General features: G+C 39.7%; 1 protein-coding gene across 1 annotated transcript in view; it reads left to right on the top strand.

Annotated features, from left to right (window-relative positions):
• LOC111155897 (mitochondrial ribosomal protein S9) overlaps positions 1–26,983 on the top strand; it is a 65,484-nt gene extending 38,501 nt beyond the window's left edge. Inside the window, exons 5-11 of the mRNA XM_022516360.1 lie at positions 7,460–7,539; positions 16,340–16,425; positions 17,493–17,568; positions 20,046–20,211; positions 21,150–21,258; positions 24,666–24,835; positions 26,789–26,983. Coding sequence (XP_022372068.1) covers positions 7,460–7,539; positions 16,340–16,425; positions 17,493–17,568; positions 20,046–20,211; positions 21,150–21,258; positions 24,666–24,835; positions 26,789–26,880 — 779 coding nt within the window. The 3' untranslated portion in view covers positions 26,881–26,983. The remainder of the gene's footprint in view (positions 1–7,459; positions 7,540–16,339; positions 16,426–17,492; positions 17,569–20,045; positions 20,212–21,149; positions 21,259–24,665; positions 24,836–26,788) is intronic.
• Positions 26,984–27,763: the final 780 nt, after the last annotated feature.

The following is a 27,763-nucleotide window of genomic DNA, read 5'->3' as shown; positions in this document are numbered from 1 at the left end:
TCTAGGCTAGAGGGAAAAATCTTTGGTTCACACTTTCTTGAGTTTCTTAGAAGTGCTGCACTATTGTTGTCCTGCTTTGTCTGTTGTTTTTGAGAAGTCTCAGATCCAGCTATTCTTTCCTTATAAGTCATTTAATCTTTTTTCCTGGTGATCCTAAGGATTCTTTACCTTTGTTTAGTAGCTTTGTGGAAGTATGACATTGAGTTGATAATGAAAAGTTAGCTTACTGTGCTGGCAGTGAGCTCTTTCGGTATTGTAGATTCAAGTCCTTTATATCCAGGAAGGTTTTTTTAATAGTTTTAAATATTAGTTCTGTTTCACTTTCTGTTTTGCCCCTTGGGACTCCAGTTATGTAAATGTTATTCCTTCTTTGGTTGTTTACTAGTCTGTCTTATTGACTCATCTTCATTTTTTCTTTGTCTCATTTTCATTTTCTTGATGGTTTTTGTAGTTTTTCCTCCAGTGTCCTTGATATGTTTTCAATCTATTTCTTCTTCTAATCTATTTCTTCTTTTAATCTATTTCTTCTATATAAGTCAGTTTACATTTCTGATGATTTTTAGCTTTTTTCCTAATTCTTCTCTGAGTTTAATCAAGTTGTTTCATTACTTTCAGTTTTTTTGTCCATTACGAGCTCATATTTTGAAGATTTGATTCAGAGTATCCTCCAGTAAACCCAAATGCTTGTTTGAAAATATTTAATTCAGCTTGGAGTGTTGCATTTCACTTTCCTTCTGTTTTGTCATTGGTTTTACTAAGGATGATTTTCTTCAGCTGAACATTTGGATTATTCTCATTTTCTGTTTTATTTTTGTAGCAGTCTTTAAAAAATAAATGGAACAAGGCATCCACATTTCTGTGGACAGAAGTGTTTCCCCCCCCCTTTTTTTTAAGATTTACCTATTTATTTTAGAGAGAGAATGAGCACAGGTGGGAGGGGTAAGGAGAGAGAGAGAGCATCTTAAGCAGACTCTGCACTGAGACTGGAGCCCAACACAGGGCTTGATCCCATGATCCCAAGGCAATGACCTGAGCTGAAACCAAGAGCTGGGCACCCAACCAGCTGTGCCACACAGGTACCCCAGAAGTGTCCTATTTCTTAATCCACTCAATGGAATGTAAAAAAAAAAAAAAAAAAAGAGTGTATCCAGAACATGACAGAATTGGGTCAAGACTTAAAAGTTCATTATGATTTTAGGGGCGCCTGGGTGGCTCAGTGGGTTAAGCCGCTGCCTTCGGCTCAGGTCATGATCTCGGGGTCCTGGGATCGAGTCCCGCATCGGGCTCTCTGCTCAGCAGGGAGCCTGCTTCCCTCTCTCTATCTCTCTCTCTCTCTCTGCCTGCCTCTCCATCTACTTGTGATCTCTCTCTGTCAAATAAATAAATAAAATCTTTAAAAAAAAAAAAAGTTCATTATGATTTTAGAATTAAGAATTTTACACTCTAGAATAGAATTAAAGTGGTTAGTTGAAGGATAAATGTACAACTATCAAATAATGGATAATATTATGTCCTTAAGTCACAAAAAAATGAAAAGGACAAAGATCGGTAAATTACCTATTTTAAAATTCAAAACTTCTCTTTGGAAAAAAGGCAGTATAAATTTAAAAAGCAAGCATCAGGGGTACCTGGATGGCTCAGTCAGTTAAGCATCCGACAAAGTAGGCAAAGGGGAAAATAGTCAATTCATAAGTGAAAATACAAGTAACCAGTAAACATAGGAATTATCAGATCAGAAACAATGTTTTATAAAACAATGATAGATCATTATCACTTACCAGGTTAGAAATTGTAAATAATATATGTTAGCAAAGAATTAGAAACAGTCTAAATGTTTACTAAATAGGGTAGCTAACTAAATGTCGGAGAACCTACTGTGGAGTAACGTGCTGATAATCAAGAGAGAGCTAGTTCCAGGGGTGCTGAGTGGCTCGGGCTCGGTTAAGCAGCCAGCTCTTGATTTTGGCTTGGTCATGATCTCAGAGTTGTGTGGTCGAACCTTGTGTCAGGCTCTGCACAGACACTGGAGCCTGCTTAAAATTCTCTCTCCCTCTCCCTCTGCCCCTACTCCTTGCTCCTCACTCACGCGTTTCTGCTCGCTCTCTTCCACTCCCTCTCTTTCACTCCCCAAATTGAAAGAGAAAAAGGCAGCTCCAGTTGCATTAGTACAAATGAGACACACTGTTTTGTGTCTCAAAAAGGGTGAGAAAAGGAAGTGAAAATGGTGTAGTGTTGTCTTAGTCCATTCAGGTTACACTGGGTGGCTTACAAACCAAAGAAATGTATTTCTCCTAGTTCTGGAGGCTGGAAGTCCAAAATCAAGACACCAGGTGAGAGCCTGCTTCCTAGTTCATGCACTGCTGTCTTTCCCTTTGTTCTCACATGGCAAAGGGGCCCGGGATCTCTGGGGTTCCTTCTGTGACGGCACTCATCCTATTTATGATGGCTTTACCCATATGACCTGATCGCCTTCCAGAGGCCCCATACCAAAATACCAGCACATGGAGGATTAGGCTCCAACATGAATTTTGGGGCCAGGGGAAGACAAATAGTCTGTAAGAAGTATGTAATGTAAATACAGCTTAATACCATTGGGTTTTTGAAAAAACATGCAGACAGTCCTCTGTATTTCGGTAGGTAGGTAGACATAGGTAAATGAACTGAAAGAGTCTAGAACAATCAACTTGAGCCTTGTCTGTGGCAAGGGAATTCTGGTATTTAATCTTTATAAAAACAATAGACAAAAGAAGTGTTCAGAGGGAAATTTATAGCATTGTGAATGTGTATAGTAGAAAAGAAGATCTAAAATCACTTGTCTAAGCTGCCATCTTAGGAAACTAGACAAAGAAGAGCAAATTAAATCTGAAGTAAGTAGAAGAAAAAATGATAAAAATTATAGCAGAAGTCAGTGAAGTTGAAAACAGGAAATCAGTGAAGAAAATCAACAAAAACTGGTTCTTTGATAATAGATTTTATACGTCAGTTTTATTTTATCAATAAAATCGATGAGCCTCTAGTCAGGCTAGCTGAAAGAAAGGAGTGTGGACACAGATGATTAGTCCTGGAAATGAAAGAAAGGATACTGCTACAGATCAGGGACATTAAAAAGACAATCAAGGAATACCATGAACAACTCTATGCCTCCGGATGTGATGACCTACAAGAAATGGACCAATTTCTTGTAGGTTAGATACAGTCTGCCAGAACTTACACCAGAAGTGAACAATTTGAATAAGTCTGTATCAGTTAAAGAAATTGAATCAGTAATTAATAACCCAGAAGACCTGGGGTTTGGCTATGGCTTTTTATGTACAACACCAAAGGAGAAGCTGGATTTCATTAAAATTCACATTTTCTGCTGTGAGAAAGACACTGTCAAGAGAATGAAAAGACAAGCCAACAGATTGTAGAAATATTTGGAAAAGATGTATTTGATAAAGAACTGTTATCCAAAATATACAAGGAACTCTTAAACTCAACAGTAAGAAAACCAATGACCCAATTTAAGAATTGGTCAAAGTTCTTAATAGATAACACAGAAGGTATATACATGGTAAACATATGAAAAGATGCTTCACCTCAGGGAAATGCCAATTAAAGCAACAGTGAGATACCACTACATGCCTTTTAGGATGGCCAAAATCCAGAACACTGACACCTCCAAATTGTGCCAAGGATGGTGAGCAACAGGAGCTCTCATTCATCACTGATGGAGATGCAAAAATGGTACAGCCACTTTGAAAGAAAGTTCGGGGGTTTCTTAAAAAATTAAACATACTCTTCCCATACGATCCAGCATTTGTGTTCCTTGGTATTTGTCCAGAGCGGTTAAACACTTAGGTCCACACAGAAACCTGTAGACAGGTGTTTATAGCAGCTTGATTCATAATTGCCAAAACTTGAAAGTAGCCAAGATGTCCTTCCGTATTTGAATGGGTAATGAAACTGTGGTATGTAGAGATGATGGGATATTATTCAGCACTAAAAAGAAGGGTGCTGTCAAGCCACGAGAAGACATGGAGGAGACTTAAATGCAAATGTCTGAGGGAAAGAAGCCAATCTGAAAAGGCTACCTACTATGTTCTACGTATATGACATTCTAGAAAAGGCTAAATTACAGAAACAGTGGAAAGGTCAGTGGTTGCCAGGGGTTAAGGGGAGTAGGTGAAGCACAGAGGATCCTTAGGGCACTGAAACTACTCTGTATGATATTATAGTGCTGGATCCAAACTCACCGAGTGTACAAGAGTGAACCCTGTTAACTGTGGACTTAGAGTGATAAGAATTCTCCGGAGAGAGTAGGTTCATCACTTGTAACAAAGGCACACTGTCAAGGGGATGTTTTATGATGGAGGTGGCTATGCATATTTGGGGGCAAAGATGGTATATGGGAAATCTCTCCCTCCCTCTCAACTTTGCTGTGAACTGCTCTTAAAAAAAAAGAAAAAAAGCGTTGAAAAAATAGTGAAAGAAAGACATATCGCATAAAGTTAATTTTATAGAAAACATAGTTAAATGAGGGGACAGTATCAAGAACACTAAAAACTAAAATACAGGTAAAACTTAGAAAAATATGCATGAGTTTTTATGTAGAAAATTATTATGTAGTAAATATGAAAATTAATAAAATTATAAACCTCATAGGTGAAAGTCTGAATAGCTAGAAAAAAGATTTCATGTTCTGTAAGAAAAGATATTGGAAAGTTACTTCCTTAAAAATTAACAAATGTAATATAATTTTTTTTTTTTAAGATTTTATTATTTATTTGAGACAGAGAGAGACACACACAGCGAGAGAAGGAACACGAGCAGGGGGAGTGGGAGAGGGAGAACAGGCTTCCCAGAGCAGGGATCCCGATGTGGGACTCAGTCGCAGGACCCTGGGATCATGACCTGAACCGAAGGCAAATGATTAACAACTGAGCCACGCAGGAGCCCCCAAACGTAATATAATTTTAATCAACGTCCCAGTAGGACTTTTGGGAGATATTTATAAGCTTAATTTGAAAGGGTAAATGTGTAAGAAGCAGAGAGAACTTTTTAAAAAGTAAGGGTAATGTAGGAACGTTACCTTAGCAGCTATCAAATGCAGCAAAAGCTTATTTTAGTCAAAGGGTGGTGGTGGTGCAGTGTCGGGACAGACCAGTGGACCAGATTAGAGTATTCAGCAGCAGCATGTTTGTTAATGTCATATTTTGTGAATTCCAAGACAGTTTTTCAGTTTTAACATTTTTGACCACAGGATTAATTTTACAATTAATGTAAACCATGATGTTCAGCATTTTCTCCTCCCTTCTTTGGATAAGATACATGATGGGGCATCTTAAAATCTGTGACATCTTGGATTGAATGAAATATTATGAAATGAAGTATATACACAGGCACCTCTATATACTCACACACGAAATGAGGCCCACTCAGAAACCCCTCCCGAGTTTTACAGTAGAGTCTTATGTGCAGCCATGATAGTTGTCTTTCTTGGGCACTTTCTGACTGCTTCAGCACTACATACAGTGCAAATGGACTGCATAGTGAAGTTCCAACTATGGGAAAATATGCAGGATTTCATGAAGTCTGAGAATGATGTTGGAGAAGTATTTAATTTATCCACTGCCTTTGGCATATAAGAATCTAGTTTTCTTTTTCAAGCTAAAATCCCTATCAAGACTTTTCTTCAGAATTTATTATGAAATTTTGGTCTTTGTTTTAAATATATTCACTTAGAGTGGCCTGTGTGTAATGTCAGTTACCCTCAGAAGCAGAAATATCCTACTTATTGTACAGGTGGTATTTCAACACAAGAGCGTAGTGGGGCATCTGGACAGGAACAGTCAGTTAAGCGTGGGACTCTTGGTCTTGGCTCAGTTCGTGATCTCGAGGTCATGAGTTCGAGCCCCACTTTGGGCTCCGTTCTTGGCATGGAGTGTACTTAAGATTCACTCTCCTCCCTTTGCCTCTCCCCCTGCTCGTGCTTGCTTGAGTGCACTCTCTTTCTCTCTAAAATTAATCTTAAAAAAAAAAAAAAAAGATTGACTCAACAGAAGAGTGTAGTATCAAAAAACTGATGGGACAAAGACTCTCTTTGCTGCACAAGGTAATAACTTGGATTCTGCCTGATGAACATAGATTTCAAATAGATGAAATTTCTGAGCATGAAAAAAAAAATAAAAATTCCAGAAGAAAATATAGGAAAATAGTTTTTAGAAATCCCAAAGTCTTAAAGCATGCTCTCTCCATAGAAGTGATGTTGTCCCTGAGGGGACATAAATGGATTCATAGGAGGTGAGAAAAGTCTGAACTGTTAGAATGTTTACGACCCTCCAAATGACCTCTGTATACATCAACAGATCTATGGTATGTTTGTGATATTGAAGTTTCATGGGGAGGAGGCAATTAGGGTAAAAGATGTCTAGCAAGGCTCCTTAGTAGGGGTGATAGTGAGAAACAGCCAGTAAACCGTGCTATGGAGAAAAGTGACAGATTCTACAGTATGCATATATTTTAAACTTCTTGACTATGAAAGACACTGTAAACCAAAGTAAAAGGTGGGTGACAAAGGATTTCAACACATTAAGGCTGTCTGTGTTTGTCTCACATACCCTCCCCATGAAAAAAAAAAAAAAGATAAAGGACCTCATTCCTTTAAAAAAAAAAAAAAAAAAAGATGCTTTCTCTAAAAAAAAAAATTTTTTTTTAAGAAGTGAGTGATACATTGGGAGAAAAGAGTTTTCAACTTCTGTAATTGACAGAGGAGTGTACCTTTAACATATTGAAGTTCCCACAAATGGTTAACCAAGAAACAACAGTAGATATAAGGGCAAAGGATGTGGAGTCAGGTTTGGTTTATTTACTACAGTGAGTCCATTCCTCAGTTTGTTTGGTGTTTATTAGATGTGAATGACCATCTGTATTTCAAAAGGAATTACACATAACACCTTGTGGGGGCCCTTCTGTTTTAGACGTTTGAGCTCTCAGAGGTGTGTTACCACAGAGTTGGAACAAATAATGTGGCATGGAAAAATCCAATTAGTTTTTTCTTTGTTATGTTATGCCTTTTCCTAATTTCCTGAAAGTATGACATCATTGACTTTATCAGCTTCCCTTTTAAGAATATGGGAGTGTGTTGTATTTTTAGCCAAACCTAAATTCTTTGTTCTAACAAGATGATTTTTTGCTATTTTGTGTGTTTATTTAAAACAAATTCTAGAAATTCTCATGATGAACTGCACAGGAATATTTTATCAGATACAAACACTGTTTTATGTTAACGAGTGTGGAATATTAAATATCCTAAATAGTTTACAGAACATTAAACATGCTGAACCAAATACTAAAATTCCAAATATTAATGCTGTTTTGTCATTAAAAGTTAATCAGAATTGTAGACATGTCTCCTAACTTCAGTTAAATATACCTATAAATTTTTATTTTTGTTTATTTTCATTTCGCTTTTTATTAGCGATCCAGTGGGGAGAAGATGGCCGTCCATTTCATTTTCTCTTTTATACTGGCAAACAGTCGTATTATTCATTAATGCATGTAAGTATATTACATCGATGATTAATAATATGAACTGTAAGCTAAGTGACTGTACCAGAGATCTTGCTCGGCTTCAGGATTTACCTAGTATGTTTCAGACTGAGCAAAACTAAGATCTCTAGAGGTAAGGCAGTATGTCGAAAGACTTTATATCTTATTAACTCATTTTTGCTAAAGGTAAATAAACACCATAGAATTTATGTCTGAATGTCTGGCCTTAAAATGCTGGTACTTACAAATTGAGATCATTTTCGGAGGTCAGTGCTCCACTCAGTCATAATGCATGCACGTGTGTGGAGGGTAAGGCTGCGTGTCGGGCTGTAAGGCGTTTACCACAGGCGAATTGTTGTCTGTACTTTTTGTTTATCCTATGCAGTTTTTGCCTTTCAGAGGCAAATGCAGCGTTATGAGTCTAGAATATGTGCCCTCCAAAGACCTAAGAAATGGTTTTATTACACGTTGACTTGCAACTGCGTTTGAGTGTACTGGGAACAGCTTTTTCTCGTTTCAGCGCTCTAAGTGTCTGATAGCGTGCAAATTTGGGGGTTCCCTAGGGTATTATGAATAAAATGGCTAGCTGCTAATACCCAGTTTTGGACAACAGAACCTATCTTGCTTTAAGAACACGGTGTCAGGTTTTATTTTCTTCATTATACAGTTTTTAAAAAATTGCAAAAACATGCACCGGGCTTCCTGGGCCTCAGTCAGCTTTCAGGTTGCTTGAATCCCAGGCACACATTCACTCGGCTTTTTTAGAACTCTCTGGTGTTTATTTGTGCTCCACAAACCCAAAGGACAAAATCCCCACTTGTCAGGTACATTTATTTCTTGGGGAAAAAAAAGAAAACCTTCTTTTCGCTTTTTGTTGACCTTGGGCAAATGAGCTTCTTGCCCTGGCAGAAATGAAATGAATGATAAATGTAGAGTGTGTCTTTGCTGACTAATGGAGCTGCGGCTGGCTCTCCGCTGAGCCTCCCCCGCAGCCCGAGGCTGCCCGAGGACCCCTGCTGTTCATTTAAATAGGTATGTCAAATCTGCCTCCAAACGCCGCTGGTTTGATCTGTGGTAATATTTGTGAAGGTTCCATATGGACTTGAGCCCCCTGCAGTGCTAAGAAATAATGTACAACGCTTCATGGTGCAGACGCAAATTTTCTCTGAAAAGGGATGCAATGCTGCGTTTTAGCTGTCGGAGGGGATGATGGAGCTGACGCGCTAGGCCTGTCAACTTGTTACACGGATGGGTTGCACGCAGCGAAGCTGTGGAAAATCTGTGCCTTTTAACTTTTCTACTTAATCACGGTTGTAGCATTGCCTTTAGACTGTATGCTACATTAATTCTCTTCCTGCCTTCTGCCTTTCATCCCGAGTTTCACGGAAAAAAGTAAAGTATGCAGGTCTTGTAGGGGAGCCTTATCAAACAGCTGTCAGCTGACAAGCCATTTGCATTTGTTTGGGCTGAAACTGAGCAACCCAAGGGCAAGATATTTTGTTGCATTCCATCATAATGAAGAAATTACACATTGTAGAAGGGCCCTAACGTCAGTTTGGGTTGGTTTCTGTGTTTTAGGAAGGTACTGCTCAAGAAAGCAGTTGGTTTCACTACCGTAGTCTGACTGAAGATGTCAAATTACAACTGATTAATAAAGGGTTTTCTTTCTTTCTTTTCTTTTTTTTTTGTTCTGAGTAATACAGTTTCTGTTACGTAGATCTGAGTTCTTCAGGCTTTTCTGTTTTAGTTCAACTCCGTAATTTAGGTCCGTTCATTGTGTGGGGTGTTTTGACTCCCCAGGCGGTGTGGGGCTCGGCATTTGTTGTATTGCTCATCAGAACAGTTTACATGTATGAATGACAGATCGTTTGGTTTAACCTGAGTGTTTTAATTCAGATCATTAATAAAACCTTGTGTTTCTAAACCAACTTTTTGTGGAATCTTAAAGTAAATGTATGCGTGGAAAAAAAGGACAAATGCTTTCCTAAGTCTGCGCCCATCAGCTTCCTGTATGGCCGATGCTCTTAACAGCTGTGGTCGTGCCAGCCTCGTTTCCTAGATGGTGCAGGTGATCGCCCTCCTAGAGACCCTCTGCTACTCTGAAGCACTGTGACTAAATATCCACTGGTCACTTTACAGAAGTGGTTTTGTAGGCAAGTCAGGCATCGGGTATAAAGAAAAAAAGGATAAAACTTGAAACTGCTTCATGTGTTTGCTCACTCCTTTGTTCTGCCTCCTCTTGGGGCGGGGGGTTCAGATGCCGTTTGATTCTGTAGGAGAGTGATCCCACTGCAGCAAGGAGTTGACCCCCAAAGACTGTGGCAGGCCTTAAACACTTGGAAGTGTATCTTTGCCGTTGCCGTTTCTTTTGATACAGGTTCTTACCATGTGACATGGTAAAAAGACCCTAAGCCAAACTAGGTTTTCTGGTTAGCTAACTAATTTTGTGAGTCATGGCAGTCGTGGGCCAAGCTTTTCGACAAACAAACAAAAAACTTCACGGGTCTCAAATATATGTGCAGTTCTGCCCAGGAGACCTTTCTGACATCAGTTAACCTTTTTGTCTTCTGTAATAATGCCAATTCCTCTTTTTGGTATTTGGTCACTGTTGGTGTAATAGGCTTATGTATTACCTCACAGAAACTAATACAAGAGAGTCCCTGTGTGGCTTACAGTTAAGGATAACCTCCAGTGCTTTAGTGAACACTGTTTCCAATTGGCCTGTCATCAGTCCATCCGGTCTTTGTGGAGAAGCAGGGAGGTTTTTGAGGGAAGATGAGGATGAGAAGAAAGAAGCAATTTATTGTTCCTGCCCAGATGTGAAGCGTGATAGGAAATCATGAAGTGGAGTGGAGGAAACGTGCTGATCCGTAGCGGTCTCAGCTTTTGTAAACATGTTACTTTCCAAAGGTTGTTGCCCCCTTCCTTGGGACTGCCTTTCTCCTATGGATACAATATATGTCTTCAGGTTCCTGGGAAAGTCAGTAAAAACCCACTTATTTTACACTGTAGTGAATGTGGGATGCATATGTAATGTAAAAAGTATAGGACAGAACAAACAAGTAGTGTCTTAAGGAGTAAAAAATAGTTTAAGTAAAAAGAAGTAAGAGACTTAAAGAGTTTCTCAGAAGGTCCTTGAGTACTGAAAAGGGAGCTCCATGCTTGATGGCATTGGCTCATCTGTCTTTCTCACCCGAAATGGATGGCTTTCCACTTCCTTAATGGCCATGTGACGAGTAGAACTTGTATACGTCTCAGACATGATTTCTTTAGAGTTTGAGTTTAGGGTTTCAGGAGCAGAAGGAATGAACAGAGGGAGAAAAAGGTTTCCTGAAACAACCGAGCCGAAGTGTAAAGGAAAGGGAAGACTTTATAAAGAGGATAAAGGTATGTGTGCAGAAAAGAAAATGCTGTGCCATGGCACAGCTGAGCTGTGAATAGCTTTGGTCTAGATGAGGAAGAAAGCCATGTGTGCACAGTCAAGGGACAGGGCGGAAGGGTGGTCTGTCTGCCCTTGGGGCCTGCCAGTCTGGCGGGGCAGGGGTGGGGGGGCGGCTTCCCTTGCCCACAGCAGCTGGAGCCTTTCCCGGCCGGCCATGCAGGTGGTAAAGAAGGTTTTACCCATGAGCGAGACATTTACAACCTGGACAGCCATGGTTGAGTTTGGGTAGGGCCTTTACTTGTAGGAAAAATGTTAATTCAAGTTTATCATTAATATATACACATTCTTGAAAAATTTTAAATTCACTCACTATAAGCGAATTGAAAATTATTTAAAATTCATTACGGGAAGGGATTATTTGACTCTGAAGTGGAAACCTTTTATAAAATATGATCCATTTAGTCTGGGCTTGTCTACTGCACCCTTTCCCAAAGTTTGCTAAGAAACACAGGTAATAAAATATTCTTCATGAAAAAGGTTCTGCCATGAAGTGAGTTTGGCAGTGCTGCCCCTTGAGTCCTGGGAAACTCCACCAGGAGCTACGGGATAGCATGATAATGTCTGACAGTAAAGAAGCCTGTTGCAGTAACCCACTGCTGCTCAAACATTGGGTCACGGAACCTTTGCTGCCCGGAGCCCCTTTTAACGTTCCATGAGACCAGTGCTTGGAAAAGGCCATACAGACATTGAAGAAATCAGTTATCAAATACCTTGGGCATTTGCTGACATTTCACACAAACTCCTTCACCCCAATTTCTATGATACGGTTGTGCATCTCTTTTTTGATGCAGTTTTTACTGTACCAGGAGTTGAGCCTCTTAAATCTATAAACCTCATTTATATTTTAGGATTCACTTTACAGTAAACAATGGAATATTTTCTTTTTTTTTTTTTTAAAGATTTTATTTATTTATTTGACAGAGAGAGATCACAAGTAGGCAGAGAGGCAGGCAGAGAGAGAGGAAGAAGCAGGCTCCCCACTGAGCAGAGAGCCCGATGTGGGGCTCGATCCCAGGACCCTGAGATCATGACCTGAGCCGAAGGCAGCGGCTTAACCCGCTGAGCCACCCAGGCGCCCCAACAATGGAATATTTTCAAAGGATTTCTGTAAATTGAAGGAATTACATGGCCACAGATGAAATCTGTTCCCAGAAAAGTTTGAAGTTAAGGAATAAGTAGATCATTATATATTATTTAAACTACTCTGCTGAAGTGAAAAAGGTTAAAATTTGAAAGAAAACCAAGTAATTCTAATCCTGATAACTTATGCATAAATGGGATTCATTTGCCTTTTGAAAGAAGCCTGGCTTGTTTAGAAATTCTCTGGTTTATTTTAAATGACTTAAGTAACCGTCTGTGTTCATAAAGCATGAGAACAGCAGCCCTAGAAGCGACTTCACTATGTGAAGATCCCAGACTTCAAGAAACAAAAGTCCTGGGGACTTAGTGCCACAGAACTCTTACGTAGTTTGCATCGTCTTTGTAACCTTGTGGTGAATATTTAAAACTTCTTATTTCGTGCCCTTATCTTTTAAAAATGGAGTTAAAACAGTGACCCTTCTCGAAATGAGGTATTAAGAAATAACTCCTTAAAACTGTGCAGAGTGCTGATTTTTAAAAAGCTGCAGGGTGGTGCTGACATATTTCTGCCTGCTCTTTTAAGGCAATATATGCAGTGTATTGTATTCACAAAGTGATAGCAAGGGTGTGTGGTATGTCACTTGAAACATTAGATAAATAGCATTAACTGTGATAAATGAATTCTGTATTATGTTTATTTCATTTTCTTTCATTTATATGCCAGTAGCCAAAAAATTGGGATGATTGCTACTTAGGAAATCTGATTTTCTATGATTTTTTTTTTTTTTGACAAACGCATATTTTAAGTCCATTACTTTCCTCTTATTTAACTAGTATCTAAGAGGATAGTTACTGTCAGTTTACTGTTGTATGTTTTAGGCATCATTTGGATATCATATACTTCTATACCACCCCCACAAGAAATTTTATTTGTTTACCCTTCCTAAAATTGGAATTTCTACATGATTAACATAGCCAAAACAGATTTAAGAAGGATACTAAAAAGTCATATTGCTCATGCTCTTGGAAGGATTTCGTTTAAGCATCCCTTTTCTGCAACCTGAGCATCTGGTATTTTCAAATTAGGCACCTTCTAAATTTGACTCATACATTATGGAAATCTGATGACATGAGGGGTGGATAGGCTTGCTTTGATTTTATGAAATATTAATCATAGCTGTGATTAATGATTCAGCATTTCACATCTGGGTTATTCCTGTCATATTTGAAAATTATACTATTAAATACAGTATATAAACTTAGTATGGGTGGGTCACGTTAATTCTCTAGTGTCCTTTAAAAATTAAGTGGAAACTTAACAATATACCAGAAGCTACCAGTGATAATCTGTGATGCTGACAGTTCCTGACGTATTTTATACCCTTTGGGATTTTTTGATGCTGGTTAGTACACATCTCTTCAGGGAGCTGAAGCTATAGACTCTACTTTCCAGAGAGCTGTAGTCTCTAACTAACTAAGATAGAATCTCTAGAGTGGTCTTATTATATAGAAGAGAAAGAATAAATAGAAATGGTACACCAGTAAAAGTGTTTCCATTGTTAGACTCTTGAATGCCATCCCTCCCCCCTGCTGTCATTTCTTGACCATTACCATGGGTCAGGCACTGCGCTAAATATTGATGCATGTTTTCCTATTTAAAGAAATGTATGGGGTGCCTTAATGAGAATTATGTAGTTCAATGGATTACAACCATCAAAGTGTAAGCATCTGCTGTAAATGAATTTACCATGTTTGAAATTTGACATGTATTGTTTTTGGCTGGTTTTCTCATAGTACACTTTTTTTTCTGATTATCTCACTTGCACTATTTACAAATGATTATGGAGCTAAACATAACCATGGAAGGTAATAGCACAGTGAAAAAAAAAATGTGAAGAAGAGCATGGACTTAAAGTTGGTCCAGAGTCATTAGAAAATGATGATTACTTTAGCAGTCACAAGTGACTCAAAATTTGATTATGAGGCAGGTTCATTATTACTACTATTTTCTAGTTGCCATAGTTATTCCAGAAATTAACAGCCTTACAAACCGGAGAAGGCATCTTATTACTGTTGTTGGTGTTCTCTTGGATTTGTTTTGTTTGTTTGTTTGTTTGTTTGGCTGGCTGGATTTGAAAGATACTACATCTCTGGCTTCCATACCCTCAGAACGTCCAGACTCTGGAGTGGACCAGAGAGACCTATGCTGTTCCTTCCCCAGATCCCCAAGGTGTAGCAGTGTGGCTGGGCCCAGCCTGCCAACAGCCTGGGGCCAGGTGCACAGGGAGGGAGATGTGGTGTGCATGGAGTCTGTCTACTTCTTGTGGGTTCTTGTTTCTTCCTTTATTTTACCTGGTTAGAGCGTTTGAGAATTCCTTTCTAGAAACAGGTGTACAGAAATTTTTCTGATACGGTATCCAGTTGGGGTCACAACCCAGTACCTTAGCTTTCTAAAATGAGTTAAAAGTCAAATGAGACTTACCAATTCTTGGGAGATAAATTGTAGAGTTTTAAGTTGAGTAGCAGGTATACATATTACATGTGGATGGTTCGCATTCATTTTTGCTTTCTTGGGGGTAGACTGTTGTAGTTCTGTTGCCACAGGCAATGGATTTGTACTATGGATATAGCTGTAGAGATTGTTACACTTAATAATGAACAAGAGAATAGAATTAACTGAATTTTTCTCTTTATCATATTATGTTGTACTAGGCTCTTGGTACTTCTAGTGTTTAGATCCAAAAGTCAGTGTATGTAACTTGGAGTCATTAAAACAGATCAGTGGGCTCCACCCCAGAGGTTCATCATTTGAAAGTCTGGGTTGGGGCCTGAGAAATTACAGTTCTAACCAGTTCTACACTTGTGCTGCTGCTGCTTCCCTGGGAACTGACCTTTGCAAGTTACCGAACTAGTGATGGTTTCACTTTGTTTGAGATCCCCATGTACGCCGTTAATGTATGCATGCTCGTACAGACAGAGACCTGTGCAAAGAGACACTTTGCATTTTTTTTTAAAAGATTTTATTTATTAGAGAGAGAGAGATCACAAGTAGGCAGAGAGGCAGGCAGAGAGAGAGAGGGAAGCAAGCTCCCTGCTGAGCAGAGAGCCTGATGTGGGGCTCGATCCTAGGACCCTGAGATCATGACCTGAGCTGAAGGCAGAGGCTTTAACCCATTGAGCCACCCAGGCACCCCTCACTTTGCATTTTTTTAGAGCAAACTTCTTGAGCAACCTTGTGATATATACGGCAGCTTAATCAGAGCCCACAAGAAGTTGCCCTTCCAAAATCTGCAATTATTAAGACTGGGATATGGATTGACGTGTCTACAGTAAGAGGTTGTATCTTCATTATTGGACAGTAGCTGGTGATATTGGAAGGTGACATGATCAGCAAGGGAAAAAATGTCATTTATATCATCTCTGGCTCATCCTTTGAAAATGTCTACTCATTAGGTATCAGTGTGGTAGATTATGTTAAATCGTAAGTGAATACATACATACTGCATGTGAGTCCTCAGTGAACACTTGTTCAGTCAAAAAACTGGGAGACAACTTGCATGATTCTACTTTTGTAAACTGATTTCCTGGAAAATGTATTTTATTGATACTGTTCATTGCCAGATTATTGCATTTTACAAGTTCTAACAAAATGGCAGTTTTCCCCTGTTTATATTACAATTTAACAAGTGACATACATTTGCAGACTTTGTTGGGAAGTAAATTAATGGAAAGAAATCAAATAATAAAACAAATATAATAGAAAACTTTTTAAGATATAGACTAACATGGTGAGGACTTAAATATTATATAAATACTGAGTATTAGATAAGTAGTTCAGCTGTAAATACCATACCTTTGCTGGTTAATTCCCTGAATTTAAAGTGCATATTGCTATATAAATTATGATTTTTTTTTTTAACAGGATAATTTTTGGTCCTGTTTGTGGAACTTAAAGAAAAATAGTTTGTAGCTTTCTTTTTGTTTACCAACCTCACTGGAGTTTTTTTTTAATAGAGTTCTTTATAGAGTAAATATCTTACAGAATTATTTAAAAATCAGTTAATATATGCTATTGTGTATTATACTAAATTCTCATTGAAATTACACCACTGTCCTTTAGTTTGAGAAACAGTATAATTAAAAAGTATTTTCAGTATTATTTGCTGTGCAGCCAGATTCTGTGAGGAGGTCCCTTCTGAACTGAGGAATGCTCACAGGGAAAATATGAAGTAGAAGTCATAATGTACCATAGCTCTTATTTTAGCGCATGTATTTTATTTGCCACAGGAAGCATATGGAAAGCTACTAGAAGCAGAAAAACGTCAGAATCAGTTGCAAGCCAAAGGTCTATTTTCAGAAAAAACTGAAACCAAGTAAGTTCTTCTCTTGCATTAGAATACATGAAAATTTTGAATGAAAAACATGCCACTTGTCATTGGTGGTGTTTAGGCATACTTAAAGCTTACAAGTGTGTTCCCTGTTTCAGCATTGATCATTAAAGTTAGGGGTCAAAATAACAGGTGAGTTTTTTGTGAGTTTTGGGGAGGAAGTAGATGTTACTGCTGTTATTTTTATCTTCATTCCAGATTTATGTATTAAATGGCACTTATATTTGAAGATGAGGTCCTCAGAATTTTTGTTTATATAGCTGTATATTTACTAAAATGCCAAAAACAAGGCCTATAAATGTTAAGATTTGGACTTCCATTGGACAGACAGGGATAGGATAGATCTGTCAGCCCGGTGATTTCGGGCTGCTCCTTCACTTACTACTTCTTTTTTTTTTTTTTTAAGATTTTATTTATTTGACAGAGAGAGATCACAAGTAGGCAGAGAGGCAGGCAGAGAGAGAGAGAGAGAGAGGGAGGAGGAAGCAGGCTCCCTGCCTAGCAGATAGCCTGATGCGGGACTTGATCCCAGGACCCTGAGATCATGACCTGAGCCGAAGGCAGAGGCTTCACCCACTGAGCCACCCAGGCAGCCCCCACTTACTACTTCTTATGCAGAAGACACAAGTCTTCGAGAATCCCTTTTCAAAATTGTACACACCACCGCTAGCTCTTTACTTGGACTTGATGATTACTTTAGTCCGCAGGCAAGCCAACTCTGTGTCCATTGCTTCTCCTTTGAGGTAAATAGTGAAAAATAAGTGCAGTGTTAATTTTTAAGAAACCTGGTAGCTTGGTGTATCAGATGAGTTCCACAAGAGCATGTTTAAGTCCTCCAGCAAAACATTTGCTAGACTGGGTGTCTTTTTTAAAGTAGAGTGAGGGAATGAAATAACACTTCTCAAAAATAGTTTACTTGGGTGAAATTTTAATGCTCTGGAATACAAAAATTTGTTTCCCAATCAAGAATCGCTACTACATGTGGGATCTTTTGTGACAGAACTCTAATTGCATGGTTAATTTAAAAGAGAATATATGTGATATTTTAACAGAGACCTGATTGGCAGCAGATGGCTGATTAAGGAGGAACTAGAAGAAATGTTAGTGGAAAAACTGTCAGATCAAGATGTGAGTAATTAATCTTTTAAATTTAAGGGGACTTTGTACCGTAAGAATGTAGACAATTGCTGTATTTAGGATCTCACAGCAATGTTTCTCAGGGGCAGGTGTTCGTTAAGACAGTTCCCTTTCTGAAACATATTTAGAGTCATTTTCTGCCATGGGTCCTTATTGCGGTCAGGAAGGTGACATGCCTGCTGTCCAGATCCTCCTATCCACAAGTGCCCTTGCAGTCCTCTGCCAGCAGTTCTTGGGAAGCATGGCAGGTGTCATTTTTCATCTCCTTCAGTAAAGCAGAGAGCTAATTTTACAAGCTAATAATGACAAGTGTAAGGAGTTATCACAGGTTAAGTAGAAAAAGAAGGGAGCACATGGTTGCCTTCGTGCACTTTGCCGCTCCCTGGCCTACTTGTGTGCAGTTTCTAGAAGGGCGGTATTTTTCATCTTGGAATCTGCGAAACCACCTATGTCAGAATCACTTAAATGCAGCCAGAGAACTGATTAGAAAATGCAGTTTCCTAAGATTCAGCCCTCACTCAGAATTTCCAGGGGTGTCACCCAGGAATTCATATTCTTAAACCAGCTCCCCAGGTGAGTCTTCTACCCTATAAAGTTTGGGCTTTAGGTTTTAATTGGAGTGCTCTTTTGCTAAGTGCTCTAATATGTGCCAGTATTATCTGAGGAAATTTGATGGTTTTAAATATGTTGATGTTCTAAATTTAGATTATTTGTAGAATATTTGAGTGTAAGTTTCACAAATTGTTCCAAGAAGGGTTTTTCCTTCCATGGCACTGGTTAACATTGTTAGTACCTTGCCACCCATGTTGATTCTAAGTCGTGTACTTAAATTGCTCTTTTTCTCATTTAACATATTGGAGAAATTAATGATTTGGAAACGTTGCAATTTGCTTAACAAGGTGTCAGGCATTTGGTGAGTGGTAGATCTGGAGTTAATTTCTAATATCCTAACTGCCAAGTCACTATTGCTGCCTTTGGATCTAACTGAAAAAATCTCTCTTTGCTTCTTCATTAAATGTATCATTTCATTGTTTCCTGTGTTTTTTGGCTGCTTTGATTTTTTTTTTTTTTAAATAATACAAATTTGGCTTTTGTTTTTTGGTTTTGTTTTTCCATTTCAAAAACGTCCCAAGGACTTTTTTCAGAGGTGTGCAACTGGGAAAACAAAACAAATATATGCATTTTCTGTATATACACGTAATGATATGTGTATCTCTTGTGCATAGACAGTAGATGCATAGATGATAGTCTGCTATACTTTGGGGGTACTGGATAGCAGAAGAAATCCTGAAGCTGCTGGCTGGTATCAAGATGAGGAAGCCAGGGACTTCTTAAACCTTACCCCCAGTGCGTCAGAAAGGCCGTGCCGGACTCGTAGCTTCCCCTCTGTATGTTCATGGTCAGTGTGCAGTAGAATTGAGAGAACCGCTGAGAGCAGAGGGCACCGGCCTGGAAATGGAGGGAAAGAACAGAGCTGTGTCAGTCCAGGAACCGCAGGTGGCGAAGTCTGTCACCCTTACCTCGAAAATTCCCCTCTTTTTTATTGTGACAGCACAGGAAGCAGTAATTGAAGCAGTCTTCTTAAACTTACTGTTGAGATTTCTCCACGTTTCAGATTATTAATGGCAGATGTTCACGATAAAGTCAGAGGCGACAGAGGCGTATGATTTTTAGGGTTGACAGAAACACAAATAAGGTTATCAAAAATTGGGTCTCACACTCCACATTAACTAAGGATCTCGAGTATTAGTTGTCTCCTTCTGCATAAACACTTTAGAATGATTACTCTGGCGTCTAATTTTAAGGGGTTAATACCAAGTTGTTTACTTTCTAATCACATGTTCGAGAACTATTAAAAAAAACGCACAGAGTAGCAGCGATAATTTATTTCAAGAGGTTGCCCTTTAAGTCAAGTATCTCTTGAATTTTTAAATAGCTTGATTGTTCGGTTTTAAAGGAAATCATAAACATTAAAGTAACACAGCTTGAACAGCTAAAGATATATTTGCCAAATGTATTATGAAATATAATTTAAGAGGTGCATTTTCTCGAAATCAAACTCTCCCCATTTTACTATACATAACTTAACTGGAAATTATTTTTAAACCTCCTCTTGATCCGGCTAATAAAAGAGTAGAAATTACACTTGAAGATCATCTAAATATTTTTTGAAAATGAATTTAAACCTCAATTTCATGTAATTATAATACAGAGAAACTGATTTTTCTTTGCTTGGTAAGTCTCTTTTGTTTCTCAAAAGAAAAGATTGGGCACTGAGGGCTACACAGGGGAGGCGCGGCGTCTGCATGCTGTGTTTTAAAAGCAGCATGAAGGTGCAGGAGTGTCATCCCGTCAAAATTCATCAGGAAAAGCAACATTGGAAAGATCAGGTATACAAAAATAGAAAAAATTTAGCAAATGCAATTACACTTGCATCTTCTAATGAATTTTGATTTTATTGTCTGCAGTATGCACAGTTCATTCGGCTGCTGGAAAGGTTATTGACACTGCACTGTGGTGCCGAAGAAGAATTTGTACAGAGATTCCGTAAGAGTGTAACTATTCAATCAAAAAAACACCTGATTGAACCTGTGCAGTATGACGAGCAAGGAATGGCCTTCAGCACCAGCGAAGGTAATGACATTCCGTGGGGAGAAAATAAATTTCGTGAAAACTGAGAAACGACAATTATTTTTACTTGCTATTGCTCCCTGGTATTCAGTTGATTCATTTGGTGTTTTTTGTTTTTTGTTTTTGTTTTTTTGCTACTGCTACATTGGATATTCTAATTCTTAAGACTGTTGAAGTTTCAAAAATCTGAACCTTCTCATGTCCCAAGAAAAAATGTGGATGCATACCTACCCCATCATGTTAACACTTTTTATTTTTACAGATTTATGTGAAATCTTTTTATTTTCACATTTTCAACTGGCAGAAACAAAAACTGTTTGTAGTAAAGGTTTCCCCTATAAAATGCTCAGGGAACCTGCTTATCAGATACCAAAAGTATGAAACCTGAAAACTTGAGGCCCTCAACCTCGCATGTTCCTTGGAGCCGCGCAGACATTCATTCTGATGCAGCTCTTAAGGCCTGACCTAGTAAATGATAAACCTTCAACTCTTCCTTTGGCACTTCAAAGAAATGGGACCTTTCCTGGGGATTCTTTTCATTTCTACCAATTCTATTGTATCATACTACTCATACTTTGTTTAAGTTCTATGATTAGATATATCCTTATTATCAAAGAAGACCACTGTAAATTGCTTGTTTTTCTAAAGTAAGGTTAATAAATATGAATTACTTCATCGCTTGTTGAAACTAATTTTAAGTGATTGTGGTGTTCCTAAAAGAGAGTTGAGGAACAAAATTACCCCATAGTAAGCTCTATTACATCGATTATGGTGTAGTTTGCCTATTTTATTTTTGTTTGACTTGTAATCCTCGTAGAACTTTCCTACATACAGTGTAATAGTATATTGTCCTTCTGGGGAAGAAAATCTAATGTCGTTTTACCTATCTCAGAATATTCGCCTTGAAGATTTTTACTAATAGAAATTTTATATTTACAAAGGTAAAAGAAAGAGCGCAAAGGCAGAAGCAGTTGTTTATGAGCATGGAAGTGGAAGAATAAAAGTAAATGGAATTGATTACCTGCTTTACTTCCCAGTGACACAAGACAGGTTTGTTTCTCGTTTTGCATTTGTGTTTTGTCTTTATATTTATTAAAAAGGCTTGTGATTTTCTGATTATATATGTCTGAATGATATAATTAATTTAAATCAAACTAGCTAGAGGGAAGCTGTCACTATCTTTTTTATGCCATTTTCCAGATTTTGAAAAAGCCTCTGTAGAATTCCTCATTAATTGAATCTTCCTGTCTCCATCAGATCCTACTGGAAGTTGAGTATTTTAGATGTATCTTTTTTTCTGAAATGCAGACTGAGCCAAAATGAGAGAAGAGTCGAGTCCCACCTTCTGTTTCCCTAGCTGGGGGGCATATGTGCACAAAACAACACAAACCAACCTTGGCCCTTAACAGCATAAATACCAGAAAAAATCTGCTTTATCACTCTGAATTTTTTTCCTACTCAGAGGAAACTGATTACATATTGAGCAAGCAAAGAAACCTGACGTTGATGTGTTAAAATAAGAGCTCATCAGGCTTTGCTTTAGTTCCCGGTGCCAAATATGGCAGTTTTATTTTTTGAGCTTTGTATCCGTGGAGAAATAGACATTAATCATAAATAAGTATTACAATTCATGTCCTCTAAATATGCTCATCTTTGATCTCTCTGAATCACTATCTAAAGGCCTCTTTTGGAGACGGTTATTATTTTTCTAGTAGTTACTGTCATTATCCACAAGTAACACAAGTTCTGCATGATTAGGCCCACCTCCATAATCTTCCTGTTTCCTGAATGTGTAGTGCACTATTTAGGGTGAAAAGGGGCAAAAGCTCTGCTGATCCCAGTGCTTATATAAGGAAAAGAGGACGCTGTTAATATCGTGTAAGTTTCTGGACTGAATAATGACTTTGGGAAATGTATGTTTATTTCATTGGTATGTGTGTCTCTGTCGAGGAGTAACCCACTCTAACTCCGTTCAAATGAAGTAGACTAATTCTTCCATCCTTCTCACAGGGAGATGGGTAGAGGAAGCTCTTCTTTCCCTTAAAAGCCAGAGAGAGGCCCAGAACGTCAGCACAGAAAACTGCTTGGGGAAATGGCATTTGACCAGTTAGTTTGCTTTCAGATATAACTCCTGATGATTTAACGATAAATCTCAGTTATGGCTTGATCTCATCATTCAGTGGTTGGTATCCTTAGAACGTATTTTCCAGTTTGAATTCAGCAGGCATTTATTGAGGACTGTTGGTGTATACTGTCTTGTTCTGGGCATTGTGAAGACAGAGCTATTTAGGATATGATATCTATCATCAAGAGACTTCCTCTCTGACTGGGAAGCCTAAGTCAAGAGTCTTGGCAGAAATGGGCTCCGGGACCATCTCATCACGTTAAAGTGGTTGTAGGGATTGGGCATGGCTATCAGGTGATCTCGCTTCTAGTTCTGTCTCCTAGCGTAGGAGAGCAGGACTTGATCTCTACAGTGCTCACCTGTAAGTCAGCTGGATGACTAGCTAGCTGTCTTTGCAGAGTCCTTTCTTCATGTTCTTTGCGCAAATAGATCATTGGGAATGAACGTTGACTGTGTTGCCTTCACAGTGTTATCAGAAAATTCTTGTTCATTCATTCCTTCCTTCACTTATACAACAGACATTTATTACTAAGTGCCCAATACTGTGGAATACAAAGATTAATAACCCTTCTGATTTGGAAAGGCCTTTGCTCTGTCAGCCAACCACTAATGAAACTCTTGATCATCTGTCCCAAAGAAATACGTTCCTCACACATCACTAGCCATGTAATAAGGGAGATAAGGTTAGCATTCTCAGCAATTGAAGAAAAATCAAAAAGATCATGCATTTGTACATAAGCTGAATTGTAGGCTTTTGAATTGGTGCCATAAGGAATTGTGTTCAGAATGGATAGAAATTAGATTTTTTTTTTTTTTTTTTTCAAAACAACCTTGAGTAGATAATAAAGCGCAAAATAGATCTGATTCTTTAAACTCAGGATTCCATCGGAGATGCCTGAGAGCAGAGGAAGACTCTTTTTGCACAGATTTGTTTGCAGTCCAGATTAGTTAAATCAATAGCTATATACAATCATCTTCAGTTGTTACCCTTTGGATCACACTTACATATAAATTAAGTTTTCTTCCTCAGTGTGCACCAACTTCCCAACTGTCCAGACCCTTCTGGGTGGTCTGTCTTACCTTGATCCCTGGCTCAGTCACTCTAGTGTGTCTGGAGTAGATTAGAGAATGTGTTTTTTCTGAATTTGTCACTATTCTTTATATAAGCATTTGTTAGGGAATCTTAGAATTTTAGGAATTAACACAGGTAAGTGTTTAAGCTCCCAAACAAGTGGGTGACCAGAGCTGCTCAGTAATGTCACTTATATCACTAACCATTTACTTGTGTCAGGCAACCCAGAAATCCCCACACTCGTCCGCCTGGCAATCTCATAGATTCTCTCTTGGCCTATCTTGCCCTGCTGGAAAAGTGGAATGGTGGAATTACTTTATCAGTCTCAATTTTCTTTAGTTATTGTGATTATAAGGCTGTTACTTAGAACAGTACTGTTTTTTATAAGATTCCTATTTTTTATTTGGTTTGCTTTATTAAAAAAAAAAAACAGTGTGGATTTATGTAGTTTCGGGCCCGTGTTTGTTGTCATTTCATCCCTGTTAAAACAGCATCCCTGTTGCAGATTCTCATTAACCGTGGAAGGTTCTTGTTCAGAGAGAAGGTTCCATCCATCTGTAGCTTGAGGAGTAACACTTGAATGTCCTCTCCGTATCTGTCTCTCAGCATCACTGTGGTATAATAAGCGAGAGAAGGTCTGGGGCCACGTTCTGTCTGAATTCCACTGTCCGCTCCTGGAGTGCCTGTGGGGCCCAGCCAGGCACAGACTGCCGAGGGCAGCGGACTGGCTGGCACTGTGCGCTGTGTCGCCTGGCCTTGCCGCTTCAGGAACCAGTCATAGGAAGAGGTGTTTTGGGGGTGGGGAGGGGGAGGAGTTGAATGTGGTTCTAGTAACTGCACAAAGCATGTCAGGATGAGTGTCCTACATCACACAGGTATGTAATGGGACAGTTGGTTTAGTGACTGTAACTGGCATTTGATAACTGATCACCGAATCCAGGGAGATACCGCTGATTAGTGGAATTTCCCAGCTCTGAGACTTCTTTCCAAGGTTATTTTCAAGCTTCGCATGGTTCTCATGAGAGAAAAGCGTTCAACTGTGAGAGGGTGTGTATTGCTCTATCCAGGAAGAAGAAGAAGACATGTGGCTGTCTGCAGAGCTTTCTCGACGTCAGATACACCAGGAGGTGTTCCTGTTATGGGTGACTGAAGCAGGCACACCGGTGTGCCTGATACGCTTTGTGTGAATGTTGACAGTGTGAGCAGCGTAGAACACAACTATCGCGATAGTGAGCTGCCTTTGCTTGCGATATATTCCAGAGAACAGTTGATGTTCCCCTTCCACTTCCTCGACCGACTTGGAAAACACGACACGACCTGCACGGTCTCGGGCGGTGGGCGGTCGTCCCAGGCTGGAGCCATACGCCTGGCGGTGGCCAGAGCCTTGTGCAGTTTTGTCACCGAGGAAGAGGTCGAGTGGATGAGACAAGGTAGGACCTGCGGAGGGGGTGGTGGTCTCCACCCTGTCTGGGAGTGCTCGCTGGTTCCTGCGCCAGTTCCCCGAAATCAGAAAAGATTCCATTAACTACACAGGCCTGCCGTTGGCTGGCTTCCCTTCTCTATGCTCCAGAACCGTACCCGGGCTTTTCAGTGCTGGTTTCTGTGAGGTGAATTTGAATTAGGAAAACAGAGCCCTCCCAGCATCAGAGAAGCTTTCCTTTGGCCTCGGCGGCCTAACCGCTGAGCCAGGGTCAGAGCGCCGCTCTGTGGTGATGGATAACAGACAGGTCAGTGACTGTTTTTGTTTCATCACCGAACTTGTAAGTGTTAGATGTGATGATGAAGCCCATACTGTAGCTTTCCAACATTATTGGAGATTTCTGGTTTTTTTTTTTGTTTTTCTTTTTTTTTTTTTAAAGATTTTATTTATTTATTTGTCAGAGAGAGAGAGAGAGAGAGAGAGAGATCACAAGTAGGCAGAGAGGCAGGCAGAGACAGAGGGAGAAGCAGGTTCCCTGCCGAGCAAGGAGCCCGATGTGGGACTCGATCCCAGGACGCTGGGATCATGACCTGAGCCGAAGGCAGCCGCTTAACCAACTGAGCCACCCAGGCGTCCCAGATTTCTGTTTTTCCACTGTGACGTGACTTTGAGTACTGGGTGACTCTGTCCCCTCACCACGAATACAAACATCTGCGGCGTGGGAAAGGACAGGCCATCGGTTCGCTCCTTAGGGCGCTGCTTTCAACAATTCCAATGAAGCCTGTTTTCGGACCATTGGCCAAGGGGAGAGAACGCTGGGGCTCTACTAACTGGCTGTGTGGCCCAGGCGAGTCACCGAGCCACTGGGCTGTGCAGCGCCTCTCTGGGCAAGGACCAAGGCCTGTCTCCTCCCACATGAGCCGCTGCACTGCAGAGAGGCGCCACTTCCAGCTTAGGCTGCTTGACTCCTGGAGTCTCTAAAAATCCATTCACTTATAAACAATTCGCCATTTTGTAGGATTCATGTCTGGTCATTCTAGTAACTTGTAGGACCTTATTTCATAATTCTGCCAGTTTGACCTAGTGGGCATACTGAAAAATAATAAAACATTATTACCTACAATTCAAACTGGAATTTAGACAAGTCTTGTCTGCATTTTGTCCAAAATATTTATTCTATGCCCTTTTAAAGACAAGTAAATGCAAAAACTTAGGGGTATATAACAAGTGGTTGAAGTTTGCCTTTGCTTTCCGCCCATTCAGATACTCCTAATAAGATACCCACAGCTTGTCTACAGGGAGAAGAAGTGCTAGTGTAAAGAGTAAAAAAGATAGGGAAAACTATGTTCTGTTTACATATTTATCAGTGCATCGTAAGAGCTTTCTCATCACTGCTATTCTTGGAGTGTGTGGTTCTAGCCACTGCAGGGGCGTGTTATTCGGGGCATTTGCGGAGAGACACTCATCACTTGCCTAGAAATCATATTCACTCTTTATGGTTAGGAGAGTGAATGCTTCCAGAAGTTTGATAAGTCATACTGTATATGTATGTTTGTATATTCATGTTCTTAAGTCTGCAGTGTCCATCTACTTCCTCTGACTTTGCTGTATAGTGTCTTTTTCTGCTTCTGGTCTCTGTTAGAACTTTCACATCAGTAATAACAAGCAGGCAGCATCAGTGCAGTCACAGGGAATAGTGACCGCGCACCCAAGAGCAGACTTATCTGTAGTCGAACAGGCTTAAAAACCTACAAGGAACCATAGGCCTCCTAGGAGAAGAACAGACTCCAGTGATGTAGCTGGTGTTGGTCTCCGAAACGGGGGAACCATCCTAAAAGAGTGAGAGCAAACTGCTGTCATGGTGCTTACACCGGGCCGGTAAATCATTACAGGTCTGCTCGCTTTCCTGCTAGGCGGCGCGCATTTTCCATGGTTCATAGAGACTTCTCTTTCTGCACCGCAGCTGGACTGCTGACTGCCGACCCACGCGTCAGAGAACGAAAGAAGCCAGGCCAAGAGGGAGCCCGCAGAAAGTTTACCTGGAAGAAGCGCTAAGTGTTCTTTCACGGGCGAGGAGAGGAAACGCCGTGTATATGTGCCTGGCATGTGGCAGACATACAATAAATATTTGCTGGCCAGTATGAGGGCAACACTATCAGGCATTTGAGTTGGGAGAGGATTTATTTTTAAATGCTACTTTGTAAAGGTTACCTTATAAACATAATTTTTAAAAAATATTTAACTTCATTCTGCTGCTTTATTTTTTAAATTTTCTCAGAAGGTAGTTTTAGAAGCATGATTCATAGAATCTTGGCATATTAGATCTGAAAGGAACATTCAACAGCATATAGTCAACTGAGTAACCTAGTTTGCGGACAAGAAGGCCCAGCCTCCAAAACGAAGGGACCTGAGAGCTACATTGCTAATTTAATGAGAGAACTCATTTCTCCTGATTCTCTTGTTTTCCCCGTACAGCCATTGTTACAACATGAGAGGCGAGAATGCTTGTTGAGAATGAAGTCAGTTGTGGGAGTCTTTGTCAGGAGCCAGAGAGGGCTGAGCTGCCAAGTGTCCCAAGGAGCAGACTCAGACAACAGGCCAGCTCTCCCCTCAGGCCCTGGCAGCCCCCACTCTACTATTTGTAGGAGTTCAGCTCTAAGAGGCTACAGAGAAGCAATACCGTGTGGGATTGTCTTCTCCAGCTTATTTCCCCGAACACAGTGCCCTCCAGGTTGGGTACAGGCTTTCAGCTAGAAGATGACTTAGTTCTGCGGATCTAAGGTGGTGATTATGGTTGATGATTCTGTATTCTATAACGGAAATTTGCTTAGTAGATCTGAAGCATTTCCCCCCCCAAAAAAAATGTTGGGGGGTAACGAGGAGGTGATGGGTGGATTAATTAACTGGATGGTAGGAACCTTTCACAACCCATGTATAC

This window comes from Enhydra lutris, unplaced genomic scaffold, assembly GCF_002288905.1.
Source record: "Enhydra lutris kenyoni isolate GAN:26980312 unplaced genomic scaffold, ASM228890v2 scaffoldscaffold44, whole genome shotgun sequence".
Classification (NCBI taxonomy): domain Eukaryota; kingdom Metazoa; phylum Chordata; class Mammalia; order Carnivora; family Mustelidae; genus Enhydra; species Enhydra lutris.
This window is presented reverse-complemented; position numbering and strand designations above follow the sequence as displayed.